This window comes from Equus quagga, chromosome 2 (genome assembly GCF_021613505.1).
Source record: "Equus quagga isolate Etosha38 chromosome 2, UCLA_HA_Equagga_1.0, whole genome shotgun sequence".
In the NCBI taxonomy this organism is placed as follows: Eukaryota; Metazoa; Chordata; class Mammalia; order Perissodactyla; family Equidae; genus Equus; species Equus quagga.
Window position 1 is genome coordinate 41,097,461 of NC_060268.1, and position 16,319 is coordinate 41,113,779.

At 41.1% G+C, this 16,319-nt stretch overlaps 1 protein-coding gene across 2 annotated transcripts in view; it reads right to left on the reverse strand.

Annotated features, from left to right (window-relative positions):
• Positions 1 to 16,038, reverse strand: part of FRMD5 (FERM domain containing 5) — a 300,075-nt gene extending 284,037 nt beyond the window's left edge. For both annotated transcript variants that reach the window (XM_046650681.1, XM_046650673.1), the window contains exon 1: positions 15,937 to 16,038. In XM_046650681.1, the coding sequence (XP_046506637.1) occupies positions 15,937 to 16,038 (102 nt within the window). The remainder of the gene's footprint in view (positions 1 to 15,936) is intronic.
• Positions 16,039 to 16,319: the final 281 nt, after the last annotated feature.

Below are 16,319 nucleotides of genomic sequence, written 5' to 3' on the forward strand. Positions count from 1 at the left end.
CAATGAGATACTACTTCATACCCATAGAATGGCTACAATCAAAAAGGACTACAATCCTCACAAGAGTGAGGACTGGCAGGGACATGGAGAAACTGAAGTCCGCACGCAGCCACTCTGGAAAACTGTTCGGCAGTTCCTCAAACATTAAACATCAAGTTACCATATGACCCAGCAATTAAACTCCCAGGTATGTATCCAAGAGAAAGAAAGACATATTCCAACAAAATAACTTGCATACAAATGTTCACAGCGTATTCAAGAGAAATGAAAACATATGTTCACACAAAAACTTGCAGAGAAATGATCATAGCATTGTGTATAATAGCCAAAAAGTGGAACAACGCAAATGTCTATCAACTCATGAGTGGATAAACAAAATGTGATATATCCATGCAAGGGGCAACTATTTAGCAATAAAAAAGAATGAAGTACTAATACAAATTACTACTTGGATGAGCCTCAAAAGCATTATGCTAAGTGTAAGAAGTCAGTTACAAAAGACCATATATTATATGATCCCATTTATTTGAAATGTCCAGAACAGGCAACAAAGACAGAAAGTAGATTAGTGTTTGTGTAGGACAGAGAGTTGGGGGAAGGGAGACAGGAAATGGAAGTGACTGCTAATGGGTACAGGTTTCTTTTTGGGGTGATATAAATGTTGTAAAATTAGATTATGTTGATGATTGCACAACTCTATAAATATATGAAGCACTGTGGAGTTGTATACCTCAAACAGAGGAACTTTATGATATATAAGTTATATCTCAAAAAAGCATTATGCTAAGTGAAAGCCAGATTCAAAAGATTACATGTTATATGATTCTATTTATACGACACTATGGAAAAGGCAAAACTATAAGGACAGAAATAAGATTAGTGGCTTCCAAAGACCCAGGGAAAGGGGAGGAAACTGACCACAAAAGGGCACAAGCAAACTTTATGGGGTGGTAGAGATGTTCTATATATAGTGGTTACAAAACTTGTATATATTTGTCCAAATTCAAAGAACTGGGCACATATAAAAGAGTGAATTTGAAGCCAGCTCGGTGGCGCAGCGGTTAAGTGCACACGTTCCGCTTCAGCGGCCCAGGGTTCGCAGGTTTGGATCGCAGGTGCGGACATGGCACTGCTTGGCAAGCCATGCTGTGGTAGGCATCCCACATATAAAGTAGAGGAAGATGGGCACGGATGTTAGCTCAGGGCCAGTCTTCCTCAGCAAAAAGAGGAGGATTGGCAGCAGATGTTAGCTCAGGGCTAATCTTCCCCAAAAAGAAAAAAAGAGTGAATTTTACTCTATGTAAATTGTACCCCAATAAATTTGAGCTTTACAAAAGGTAAGTTTAGGGGTTGGCCCTCCCGCCGAGTGGTTTAAGTTCCATGCACTCCACTTCAGCAGCCCAGGTTCGTGAATTCAGTTCCCGAGAGTGAACATACTCTGCTCATCAGCTATGCTGTGGAAGCATCCCACATACAAAATAGAGGAAGATTGGCAGAGATGTTAGCTTAGGGCTAGTCTTCCTCAAGCAAAAAAAAAAGAGGAAAACTGGCAATGGATGTTAGCTCAGGACAACTCTTCCGCAGCAAATAAAGAAAAGGCAAGTTTACATTATAGGGGATGCAAAACACAGTATTTGGAAATCTGAAAGCAAAAAAAGTGGAAACCTTTAAAATACATCAGAATTCACTCTTAAGTTCTGTAACATATGTGGAGTATGCCTCCTATGGATGTCATCAAGATTACGTAATATTGCCTATGACAGAGTGATAATATAGTCATATACAGGAGGACCATGGCAGAACTCCCCCTCCCTTAGAACTCCTTCAGATCTCAGCTAAAAAGAAGGCCTCCCTCTGAGAGACAAACTAGGAAAAGTCAACATAAAATTAAAGAAAGTTATCTGGCCAAGTTCACTAACTCAGGGGGGAAAATTGCATTTAAAGTAGAGTCTTGAGAAACACCCAAGTCTAATCAAAGTAAACAGAGTGTATCCTCTAGAATGGGATACACCTTTAAAAAAAAAAGAAAAATTAAAGTTGTATTATTAACATATGTAGCACAATAATCTGCATGAAGTGGAGGAAGGGCTAAAGGGAAGACCTTATCAGCATTTAGTAAGTACTATTCAAGGAAGATTTAAAAAACTGATTCTGGTAGATACATAATTACCAGAACTCTCCTATGGAACAGAGAGAGTTTATAAGGCTTTTACACAACCTAGAAGAAAATCCCTCAAAATTATTTGATTCCCTTTACCTTCCAAAACAACTTTCTAATTTGGTTTTCTGAAGTTTCTGATCCTAAAAGCAGCTCCTCCAACGGCAGAAACTAGTATTTATTACCCCACTATAATTAACAAACTGAGATTCTGCATTACAAAAAAGCTCTTAGGGTTTTGATTAGCATGAGTCAATCCCCCAGAATCTGATCTGTGTTGAACATGTAGATAAAACTATATTTTGTGTTCTGCAAATCTAAGGGCCAAGTCACAGACTGAAGCAGTCACCAAGCTCTTCCTTTGACATCTCTATCTTTAAAAGGAATATTTGTATTTATAAAGAATATCCTTCACAGAGGGAAGACAAAGAAAAACACTGTTGGGCCATGGACAAATTTCTTGTAAACTATAGAATGTTTGAGCTAAAAGAGACTGGAGGGGTCTTCTATTTGAACCTTCTCATTTTGCAGGTGAGAGGTCAAGTTCACGTTAGACATTAAGTTACCTCCTCAAGGCCTCAAAGTTAATCAGTCAGAGAGGCATTAACACAGGTCTCCTGACTCCCCCAAGTCAGTGTTTCTCCCATTAAACTACACTGCCTGCTTCATCCCAAAACAGTAGGAACAACTCTGAGGTCATACAGAACTGAGTTTGAATCCCAGCCCCTCCCCCACTGACTAGCTGTGTGACAGGTAAATTATTTAACATCTCTAAGCCTTATTGTAGTCATCTGTAACTGGGGACAATAACGTTTTCTATTAAATAGGTAGGATTAAATGAAAGAATGCACAAAAAGTGCTTATCACAGAGCCCAGAACACAGTACGTACTGAATACATTTTTTAATGGATCAATTAACACATATTACAATTAAAATATGTAACACGGACATCACACCAAATAACTCCAAAATACAATAACGGCACCATGTTATGATATGCATAATTTGTCAGTACATTCATTTTCATTGTAATTACTTATGTCAGAGAAACACAAGGAGAGGAACTGAGTCAGAAAAAACAAGGATGCAAAAAAGACCACCAAGATATCATTTCTAAACCCTTAGTTCATCTTTTTATTAGAAGATAACTGACTTCATTTTAAAGTGTCATGTCAAAATTTACCCATTTATAAATAATCCTACATAATTTTGAAAGGTAACTGGATCCTAATCAAGTGAGAAAACTTTCTATAGTCATTCTGAATGATAAATCCTAACTAAATAATAAATATATATGCTCAGGAAAACTAATCATCTTTTAAAAACCTATTATAATTACGGACTCACAAGAAGTTGTAAAAATAGTATAAAGATGTCCCAGGTATCCTTTACCCAGCTTCCCCCAAGGGTAACATCTCATATAACCATAGTACATACCAAAACCAGGAAAATGACACGTGAATTGAGATACAATTGATATCATAAGATTACTATTTTAAAGTGTAAAATTCAGTAGTTTTAGTATATTCCTAGAGTTGTGCAGCCATCATCACTAACCACCTATTAAAGTGACCATAACATAACTCTAAAGACCACAAAAACCCGATGTGTTCATTTTTTTAAAATCTATTTAGCTCAAGGCCTATACACTTGCATTATTAACAATCTACTTTATCAGAATTAACATTTTCATTCATGCACATCTACAACCAACATTTATTGAGCCCCTAGATGAGACCTTAGATACTAACCTTACCAAGATATGATCTCTGTCCTTCCAACAGTTCAGTCTAGTGAGAGGCAGACGTATGAGTAAATATTTACATTTCAATGTGGTAAGTGCTATAATAAGGTCCCCAAGGCCAGCCACACTGGGGAGGGAGTCTACCCTGGAATAAGGAGGTGACAAGAGGCTGATGATTCACGCAGCATGAGAAAATGCATATGGAGGACGACAGGAGACAAGGTTGGAAAGGGAGGCAGCAGAGAAATCATGGAAGGCCTTCTATGCCTTGCTAAACAGGCCGTTATCCAGTAGGCAAAGAGAAAAGATTGAAAGATTTTTAAATGATCAGAGTTGCATTTTAGAAGCATGTGAAAGGTAGGAATGGGCCCACTGCTCCACAGGAGGGTAAAACCTAGATCATTTGGACCCCATATCTGGCAAGCACAAATGGAGAACCAGGGAAGGCAACATCAGAAGCTCTGATTTCTGCCATCACAGGCTACAGTCGAAAAAGGAAGACAATTCATTGAGATTCCTATCATACCTCGAAAACACCTGAGCTCTTGTGGCTTCTTGGAAGTTCCCATCTCATCCCACCTGACAGAAAAAGCCTGACTGTGAGGAGTCCGATTCAGTCTAGCATGCTCCAATAGAACCCTGCTGGTCATTAAAATATTGAAGTATTTCTCTATGAGTCGGCAAACAGCCGCTGCCCTGAGAGGCTTCTCCTCTCTTCCTTGGGACCACCCCCAACCCCACCTCCCATAATTAGCTTTATAAACAGTGTCTGGCCCAGCAGAGGCCCCTAGACCCAGCTCCAGAGCACTCTGGCAGTCTTGGTCAGTGAGGCACTCACATGACTCATTGATTGTTGAATATTTAAAATATCACCCCCGCATGAGGGCCAAGCCCAGAGAGCTCCCTTAAACCACTAAGCCTCTACTATCACACACAACCACAACAACAAAAAATAGATCTTCAATATTCATTCATTATCCCCAACCTGCTGCTCCAGATTCTGACCAGGTATTTCTGCTTAAGGCTCATCTCGCTCCATCGCAAATGTTTCTCTGATTTTGAGCTTTTCTTTGTCCCTTTAGTCAACTATTTTAACTCTCCCTCCAGTTTCAGTGACTACAGCTATCTAGAGTAAAGACTCCTAGCCATGAGCAATGCACCCACCATGTCCACCCAATTTCTAAGTACCAGACCCAAAGTCACAGTAGACACAGTATCGTTTCTATTAATCCATCAAGAAATAACTGCAAAAAACAGAAAACTATAGACATATAATAGTCCAGCCCCAAGATGTCACTTTATACAATACAGATGTTTGTTTGTATTGTCTCAGGCTCCAGTTAATTAAGATATACAACACTCTTGTGTTGAGCAATGAAATTAAAGCCCACACATCACATTATGCTTTAGTGTATATTTAATACATTATGATTGCACCTTTTTTAACACCTCCCACCACCAACAACATAAGGTGTGGCCACCACACAAAGCATTTAACCATAAGCAAAGGTATACCTTAGCAGTGATGGCAATTAGAAATGGTAAGAGGGCCCACCAGGTGGCAGAGTGGTTAAGTTCACATACTCCGCTTGGGAGGCCCAGGGTTCACCGGTTTGGATCCCAGGCATGGACCTACATACTGCTCATCAAGTCATGCTGTGGTGGCATACCAAGTACAAAATAGAGGAAGATTGGCACAGATGTTCGCTCAGGGCCAATCTTCCTCACCAAAAAAAAAAAAAGCATAAGAGATTGTATTAAATGAGTGGCTCAAAGTATAAATTAGCATACAACAAAGAAGAGATGGACAGAAGAACTATCATGTCAAGAAAGATGGTAGAAAATAAAATTATGGCATTCAGGAAATGAAGAGTAAGGAAAGTTTTTCCACTTCTTTTGTTAGTTTCCTTCAACCAGAAACTAAAGCTATCTTATGCAAGATATATTATTAGAAGGAATAGTCCATGATATTTTATAATGACACACTAAAAGATCTAATTTGCAGAAAGACAATATAGTATCATTATATCTGTCTCTTAAAAATAATCAGACTGTCTAGTGTACCCAATATCAAAAATCAGAATATGGGGGGGCTGGCCCAGTGGCACAGTGGTTAGGTGCACACGTTCCGCTTCAGCAGCCCAGGGTTCACCGGTTCAGATCCCAGGTGCAGACATGGCACCGCTTGGCAAGCCATGCTATGGTAGGCGTTCCACATAGAAAGTAGAGGAAGATGAGCACGGATATTAGCTCAGGGCCAGTCTTCCTCAGCAAAAACAGGAGGATTGGCAGCAGATGTTAGCTCAGGGCTAATCTTCCTCAAAAAAAAAAATTCTTAGATGTGCTTTCTGTACTATGGATATTTGTTTAAACAAGTTTATCTAAATTATTCAAGGTATATTTAAAATAAAGATATTGTTGACTTTTCAGATCAGCTCTGCTGCTTATAAAATCTGACGTTGCAACAGTTGGTTCAGTATCTTATCAGGTCCTGCAGCTACACCAAACTCCTATTCACTTTTTTTTAAAACCTGTTTCACATGTACTAGAATCTGAAGCTGGGCATAGATTGAAGAAGTAGCATTGTAATTTGGGGACTATCTTACTTTTTGATCAGATTTTTCTCTCTCAACAGTCAAATTTCTTCTGGGTGGCCTCCCAAAGAGCTGATGGAATCTTCTGTTGTACAGATGAGTGTGTACTGGGAAACTGCAGGCTCAACACACCTCATAGCATGCCGGGCATCACTGCCGGTCCACGGACTCCTTCTAACCTACAAACCTCGGGTTCCATAATAACTCTGGGGGCTTTTGGATTTTTCTAGGGGTGAAGATCTGAAAGAGGGCAGGCTGGATGCTTTCTCCAAGTAGAAGTACTTGAGATCCTTCAGTGAACTGATTAATTCTGCTTCCTTGTGTTGTGATCAGTGTTCTTATCCACTTGGCTCACGTCTGACAAAACAAGAATCTTAGTGGCACCTCCTGCCTAGAGTACTTGGAATCTTTTGGGACTCCTGAAGCCTCTTTCCACTTAAGCGTCCTTAAATTAAAATTAGGCTGGGCCCCAGACCAGAGGCCCTTGAGTTAAATCAGGCTATAGAGAAATAAGGCTCTGTTAGCTGTCTGGAGGCAAAGGCTGTCTGACTATGGAGTGCCTGGATGGAGTATCAGACTAGGATGGTTCCTAATGATTTTGGCTTTTTCCTACTACAAGTTCAATAAACACGGCCAGGCATTTGAGTGTGCCCTGGGGCATGCTGTTTTGATGTACCACTATTCCTTTCAGGTCTTGGGTCTGTGGGCCTTTGCTAATCTGGCTCCCATAATACCACTTCACAGCAAGCCTCCTTAATCTCTCCAACTAAGTGGAGTGCCCGTATTGTCAGTCATACCCCTATTCATCAGTCTTTAGACTATCTCTTCTTTTTCTCCTTTTCCAGAGCAAAATAACCTATTAGCATTGGCATTCTGCCGAACACTGAGTGCCCAAATGCCAAACGGTACTTTCTTGGAGGTTCCCATCCCGGAAGCTCCAGCCTGGCATTGTGTTAGTGCTAAAGTGCACCCTGCTTAGGACTGGGAACTTTGGAGCTGGCAGGCAGGGCTTCGCTGGGGAATCCAGGAAGCTCTCCTCCACCCTCTAGAAAAGCTGGTTCTAGTGGCCACTTAGGTTTAGGAGCAGAGATGCTGAAATGTGCCTTTTAGGGCTCCACAAGTCACATTTCTTGACTGTTAATGCACAACATAGGCTGCACTGTATCAGCCAAAAGATTTTCAAACATCAGGTAAATATTGGAATTCCATACCCTCTTTTTGTCAGATTACTAAATTGATGCCAAAGATGAGGTCTCTTGGAAATAAAATTCACATGTAGTTGCCACAGCCACAGAATTAAGATTGATATCTGAATCTACCTTTTCTTTATATGATGCCATTGCTTTGTGAAGAATCTTAATTTATGTAATACAATTTTGGAGTGAGACTTAATTCAACACCAGCTTTCTATGTTTTAGTTTAGACTGAATCTTCTGAGCACATGAAGAATGACTGAAATTTGCTCACAGTAGACTTCTGTTGTTTGACCCAACTGTACCAGAGTAAGTCAACTAAACATAGTAAAGGAAAGACTAAGTATATTTGGCTTTACATTTTTAGCTTTTCTTCCTAGAAGTAGCCTGCTGTTACCTCAGCCTGCAATGCCCTTTACCCATCCCCACAGCCATTTTTCTGCTTTTGGCAATCTTCCATGACCTAGTTCAAATCTCACCTCCTTTGAGAAATATTCATTAATTTCGAGTCCCCCACATTCGCACTGCCACAGGATATCCCCTTGTCCTGGCCCTCAATTCTATGCTGTTTTATAGTTCCCTATTCACACATTTGCAATCCCTCCTACAACAGGGGCCTTTACTCTTCCTATTTCCCCAGGGCTTTACGTTGTGAAGATTTCTTTGAACAACATACAAAATAAATAATCATACTGTTTTTAGGTCAGGGAAGACAAAAATAAAACTAACCAATAAATACAAGAGCATCAAATTGCATTTATGACCCACTGTAGAATCTTTAGAATCCTGCCCACTTAAAGATAGATATGCATATCTGCAAATAACCTGACTTTTACCTTACAAGGTAGAGAATCATTTAAGGCCATTGAGAAGTAAATCAAAAGTTAGAAACGTGAGACTGACTCTTGGCTTCTCCTTCCCTATCACCTTTTATATCCAGTCAATCAATAGACTCATGAATTTCAGATATCTGTGTAACCCAGTAGTAGTGATTCTCAAACCTCTGCAAGCCTAAGACTCCCCTGGAAGACTTGTTAAAACAGACTGCTGAGCTCCATCCCCTGAGTTTCTAATTCACTGGGTCTGCAGTGGGGCCAATAATTTGCATTTTTAACAAGCATGCAGGTGAAACAGATGCTGCTCATCCAAGAACCACACTTTGAGGACCACTGCTTTAACCCATTCCCCATTCTATTTGCCTTGCTTTTAACAAGGTTCACAATATCTACAAAAGGAAAAAAGTCCCTGATTTGTGACACAGTAAGATGGCTCGAATAAGGCACAAGAATAACTAGGTTTGGTCCTAATCTTGAATGGTTTCCATTGGTGGCACTGGTTGTCTGAGGCTTTGAAATGATCCTTAATATACAAGAATGTGTCCTAAAGCATTTCTGGAGCGGTCCAGAGGGCCTCTAAATACGGACCAACAGATGAGGTCATGGTAATGCAGAGAGTCAGAAGTAGAGGAGGGGGAATGAAAGCTATAATCACTGTCAAAGGGGTGTTTTCTGTAGACAAGTGAATGGAGCTATTGTACACAAACTCAATGGTTGCCAAGCATGCAGCCCAATTATTTTGCCTGTATGAGCATGGCACGGAAGGATCTCCTTAGAGGACTTGATTCACACAAGTTGGTATTTAGTCTGACGGTAGCAAGCAAAAGCCTGGTGAATTTGCACCTAAGAGTCTTTAAAATGTTTCCTGCCTTCCACATCTAAGAGATGATACAATTAAGTTGGAAAGACCACAAAAGTAAACACCATCCTTAGAAATAATACAGCAATTACAACTGGTTAAAGACCACTACAGGTGCCTATCTTATTCAAAATATTGAAAACAATAACGAGGATCACATGGTGGCTTTGGGAAGCAAGAGATCCACAAGATAAATCTAGGGGTCAGCCTCCCAGAGAAACTGCTCTCCCTAGTCAATCTATCTTTGTCTCTACCTATATTTAAAATGTTTGTAAAAGTTCAAAAATTTGTACTGGCCACTAGGGTCTAGAGTCTTAAAGCAATGGAAGACCTGTTTCAATGGCTAGGATGGACATACAACAAGGTGTTTTGCTCCCTTAGGGGAAACATCATTCACCCTGCAACATAGGAACGGAGATGCTTTCATACTCTTCAAATTTCTCAGCTGTGTGAGAAAACCACTGAGGTGGTTGGCCTTAGCCCCAAGGGTCAAGGCCAGGAACCAGAGGGGCAACAACTGCCACTTTGCCTTCAGGAGAGCAGCATCCTCCTCCCTGAGCACTATATATGTAGGTGGGATACAGAAGCTGTGAGGTTGCTGCCATTGCCCCACGATAGTCATATCTGTTGTACAAGGTCTGCCTAGGCACAGCTGAGGAAGAGTGACCCACAGGAGGCTGCTCCATGAAACCGTCTGCAGAGTCAGAATGTTACAGATAAGGCTATCATAGAGAAGATGAATTCAACTTAAAACAGACATAATTAGAAACAGGTTGTGAAGCATGGTTCACCTCCTGTTGGGGTAAGAGGTTAGAGAACGAGGCTGTGAGGAGGACGTTTTATGTGGTACTGACTTAGGGGAAAGGAGTGAAGGAGATTTCTGCAGCTGTGGTGACCCCCTACGCTCAATATCCTAATTCTGCCAGACCTCTAACACTCCATGAAGCACTGCACTACACAGTATTCATTTGATCTAAGCCTTTTAAACTTGCAGAGATGGGGGGAGAGAAGGAGACCCAAAAGCCTTGAAATCCCAAGAGACCAACCGAAAAATCACAGGAGCTATAGATTGGAGCGCCACTAATTCAACAAAGGATGACTGAGGAAAGTTGTCAGAGACCTCAGAAGCTCCACACAATACCACATTTTCATACTGCTCACCAGGGAGAGGGGTTGCAGAGCAAAATGGTTGGGAATAGGATGGGTTGAAACTATAAAAAGAGTTGTACAATTCTTAGAAAATGTTTCTCGTTTTCAGGCAAAGCAAATTTTAAAGTGTTGAAGTTAACGCAGCAATCATGTAGCACAAACAAATCAGAATATTTCTGAACTATGACCATGTAAGGCATTGAACTAGGTGCTATAATTCTGAAGGTTAAGATTTATAGCTTTCTTTTATTCTCTCCTTTATAAATTCTAAAGTATTTCCACCAGAAAATAAAGTTCTTCAAATAATCCAAAATACTTTAATATAGTAATCATTACATCATTGGTAAATTGCTTCTAAAACTAACGCTTTGCTTCTAATTTTGAGTTACACATTTAATACCTGCACATAAACCATTATAAATGTATAACAAAAATAACTAATTTTTGTCTTCAGGTTGTGTGATTTTATTTTGGCAAACATCTTTTTTTCAGCTGTGCTATTAATGATAGCACAGACATGATGAACATATCTGGGCAATGTAACAGAAGACTCAAAAACCACGAGCTCTTTTATTATCCACTATATTGACGTGCCTCATCTAGCATATTCATTCCAAGCATTTGATAGAACGCAAATTCATACAAATACCCTTAAGTAAAATCTGCTGTGGTGAATGCTTCTAGGTTTCTTAGATGGCATGACTTCCTTAAACAGGACTTTCTCAAAAAGAAAAAGAATGAGAGTTTAAATACACATCTAGAATTTACCTTCTGTAGTAACAAGATTGATTTGCATTAGTTTTATATAATAAAATGTTTTAATATACAAATTAAGAAACAGAATACAAGTGCTTTTAGGATTCTGGAAGGCTAATTTTGGAACTTAGTTTCAAGAATTAGAGTCTGACTTGCTATTATAACAGAGATCCTGAGACAGCATAATTACTTTTTAAAATAAAGTTTTAAAAACCCAATATTCATAAAAACACAACAGCTTTGTGGGTTTTCTCTGTGAATAAAATTATCCTAATTCTCTAGCAACGTCCTTTTACATTAATGAAACCAGGGATTCCACTTACCAAATATAAAGCAGAAGTTCTTAGAAACGACAAATCATGGTCCAGGCATCAAATGCTCCTCTAAAGCCAAAGACTTGGGGGGACAGAAGGAAAGCAAACCTTGAATTTTAAAGAAGAGTTCTAATAAAGAATCCACTTATGCCTGCCTTGGATTTTACCGTTTCATTAAGATTAATCAGAAATCATTCTGAGGGGACTTAACGGCTTAAGTTGATTTGTTTCCCAAAAAAAAAAAAAGTAAAACATTTCTCAATTCTATTTTTGATTTGAACAGAATACGGTACAATGTAAAGACAGTATATTCGTCTGTTTAAATGCTCCTTATTATCTGTAATAATATTTCCAAATAATTTTCTCCTTACTGTGAAATAAGTATTACTATTCCCATTTTATAGATGAGGAAATTAAGGTACAGACAGGTAAAGTGACTTAGGAAGTCAGAATGGGTAGAGAGAACAAAGATGGGATTTAGGGACAAAAGGAACAGGGTTTAAATATAGGAGATCCACCTACTAGCTTTGAGCAAGTTCCTTCATCTGGGCCCGTCTTTCATCTGCAAACTGAAGATAATACCACCTAGCTCTCAAACGGCTGATATACAGTACAGCAAAGCACCTAGCAGAAAGCCTAGCACACAGTTAGCCATTCAACAAACATCGGCTCTCCCACCAATCCATAATCCCATTTTCTTCAGATGATACATGGTTATATAATCAACTCATAACGCTGCTGGGAGGTAGATGAGGTGATGAACACAGGTAGAGCGCCTGGTGAGAACAGGGCTCCATACATCTTCTCTCTCCCAGTAGTCCCTCCGTTACCCCAGGTGCCACAGTTTGAAGTGGCTGAGCCACAATCAAATCCAAATCTTGGTTCTATTACAGAACTGCATCCATACACACACATTTTATTTATGGTAGTATCTTATTTAACTGCAAAAAACTAATTTAACCTAGCTGCTTAATCCGTTGTTATTTTAATGTGTTCCCAGTAAAAATAAAATTCATTTCTGGCGTAGCTTTACTTTTCAGTAATTAGAAAAAAGTGATTAATATTTCTGACTTGAAAATATGTATTTTTCAATACATATTTCTACTGGCCTTTCTGTAATACATATTCTCAATATTTTACAAACTATTATAACCCAAAAGATAGTTAAAAATCTATTCCTTAGGATATTACATGCCTAAGCATTTAAATGACTCCATTTGATATACTGAGTTCAAAGATATTAGGTAGCCTTTTCATTTTTCCTATCTTCTCCCAAATAAAACAACAAAGTAAGGTAGCAAATGTAGTAAACAAATATAGGTATGCATAAATGAACCAGAAGTGTGAAAAATATGCACCAGGTCTGCATTTATGAGGCAATGACCTTCAAAACTGGCAGGGAGCTGTTAACAATGTTCTTCACAGGGGAACAATTATACTACAACCCTCCCATGTATACTTTCATATCTCATGGTCTACAAATATATTTGCATATCAGAAAGAATAAAAGAATGGTCTGGTAAGTGTGGCAACTTTCACTGAGAGAATACAAGGCATTTTCATTACCTTAATAATCACATCCTAAACACCAGATCAGTATAACTGCTGGAATATGAAAGTCTAGACCAAGACTTGGACAGAATATACTACAACAGAAATTTACCAAATGTGGCTATTATGACTCTAACCTGGTGATAGATATATTTCTGATTCTGTAACACCCAACTGGTCTCTGATTATATCTAGAAGCACTGAAGTCTTTCTAAAATAGATACCTTATTTGAAGAAAAATATGGCAAACAATACTTTAAGGAAAAGGAGTTCAAATTATCACCAAAAAAATTTTAAAATACGTGGTACTGAAATTTCTAAAATGTTGGGAATATTGCTTTAACCTAATAAGCAGCTCACAGTTCCTTTCCATTCTGATTTAAAAGACCTTGTGCCCAGTGTTTCACAAATAAGTGCGTGCACGTGCACATGCACACACACAAATATCTAAAGGGAAAATATATAAGAAAAGCTCAATCTCTAAATGCTCAAAAAAGCTATGCACACAAAATATTAATTTCACATAAGATACTGTCTTTTCTTACGTTTTTCCTCACATGGGTAAAAACAAAAGCAATTCACAATAGTGGTGCCAAAGAATGACAAATTTACATATACTTTAGAATGCCTGTGTTTTTTAGATTTCATGCAAGAATCACAGTGCACAATCGTTAACACAGCTAGACAGTGGACACTTACTACAGTATGGTCATGTTACACCAACCTTAATTTTTTTTAAAGCGGTCTAAATTTTTATAACATTCAATTGTAATAATGTAAAATAAGACCAGCAAGAAAACAAACACAACCATTGTAGGATGTAGCAAGCATAAATCCAGTAAGTCCTGCTTAACTTGAAAATGTTATTTTCTCAATAGTAACAAAAACTACCCACAACTATAACACCAACCAACCAACCTCAAAGGTTTCCACTAACTGGGAAATAACTAGTTGCCTTATTGTGATACCTTAAAACAACAAGGTTATCACTAGTTCAGTGGTGATGTGAATTGTATTTCACTTGTACTCTTTACAAGTAAAAGTTAATGACCTGCCCCAGAAATTTTATTTCACCATATACTCTGAAAGTATTTTTAGGACTCATGAAGTCTAAATCTCACACTGCCCTTGATGTGCTATTGTGTAAATGCTTTAAATTTTAAAACAAAAGGATAAAGACTTTAAAAGCTCTAGCCAATGTATTCAAATAGTAAGGATGTCATCTCAACCAATGTTTTCTCCTCCCCCACCAAAAAACAAAAAACTGCTCAGGACACACCAAGATACAGTAGAAACAAAAAGTAGCATGCCACTCATTCAGTAAGGAAATAACATCTCTTTATCATATTCTCTCTCTATTATATTCAACTACATCTCTCTATCACAGTCAACTACAAAAATCCTTTCACTTGATGGCTAGCATCTTTATGACTGCTTAATCTGTATTTAAGTGGCCTTAAAAAGAGATTTTGTTTTCTTTCTCTACCCTCATGGATCTTTGGCAGCAGTCAGCACTTATGCCCAAGGCTGGTTTTGGGGGGGGGGGGGGGGGGGGAGAAAGGAGAGAGAAGGCTGAACTGAGCACGGAGTCAGCAGAGAGCAGCTGCTCTCATACACTACCAGCGTCTTTCTCACACACCGCTATTTTCCGCTATTGAGCATTGTCAGCAAAAAAAATTAATGGGAGGTGGGGGGCAGGGAGACAAAGAGGGTAGGACCCGCGGCCGACAGTTTTTGTCTGCCACATCTGAGGTGAGAAGCCCTCTCTTGTTTTCTGCTGCAAAAGCAAGGGATCAGGTGAGACCCCTCCGGGTCCAACTCAATTCGCTTCTCCATAAAGGGCAGTTTCCGGCAGTGCGCGCAGGATCCTCCGGCTGCCGAACTAAACACCGGAGCATTGTCAATGTTTTCCACCTCTGACTTTATAAAGGAGAGAGGTCTGTGACTGCCTTCCTGGGAAAGACTACTACTCCTGACGCGCCACACAGCAGCAGTGAAGGAACATAAGAGGTTGTAAAAATCCCTTCAAAAATACCAGGTTCTGAAGAAATGCTGTGCAGCATTATCGTACTGTTGGCGTTTTTTCTAAGTCACCGATTCTTTCGTGCCACCGCGAACCCTCAAATGGCTGGGACTTGTTGCTAAAGCCTTACCTCACGCCCCCCTGAACTGGCCAACACAATAAGATGTGGGGAGCGAAAGGTGGGAGGGGGGCCTAAATCTTTAAAGCCCAGAGGGCTGGGCTCCCTTCATAGGCCACTCTGCATGGGCTGCGCGTTCAGTTCTACCTTCTGAGAGCTCTGACTCACAAATGCTGGGGGGAAAATTATGACATACACCATTATCCTTCCAACCAAAGAGAGATAAGAAGAGCCAGCCAGCCGTCCTTGCCCAGCCGGGGAGCCAAAGCCTGCGCCCCGCGACGGGGCGGCCGGGGCAGAAGCCTCCCGCCCTGCCCGCCTCCCTCCGGACGCCCGCGGAAAGCGCTCCCCACCCGCGGGGGTTCAAGGAGCCAGGATGGAGCGCCTTCACCCCAGGAGAGGGCAGGGGACGAGTTGGGGATCCGGGACGCGGGGACTCTCCCCGCAGAGGCGCCGAGCGCCCAGTGCGCGGCCCCGGACAGGGGCTCGGAAGGAGGCTCTCCGCACTGGGGCCGTCCGGTGCAGCCACGCGCGGACAAAGCGCTGGCGTCTGGGGCGACCCCCGAGCGGCGGCCGCGGGCCAAGTTGGCCAGACTCGGGGAACCAGGGGGTCCCGCGGGCGGGGCGGCGCGGTACTGACCTGGATGGTGCAGGTGTACTCGCTGTCGTCCAGCAGCCGCACCGTGCAGCTGTACTCGCGCTCCAGGCTCCTGCTGCTGCCGCTCATCAACCTGCTCAGCATCTTCCCGCCCGCCCGCCCCCGGGAGAGACGCGGCGGCGCTGCGGACCCCGGACCAGGCGCCCCTCAGCCCGGCAGCTCCGCGCCGGCCCCAGGCACCTGCACCATCACCCCAGCCCGGTCGCCGCCTCTGCCTCCTGCTGGCACCGCTCCTCCTCCTTCTCCTTCTCCTCCTCCTCCTCCTCCTCCTCCTCCTCCTTCTCCACCACCGCCTTCCTCCAGCCCAGAGCAAACGCCCCGCTCTATCTCCTCCGCGCCCCACTGCCCGTGCCCAGCTCGTGGGG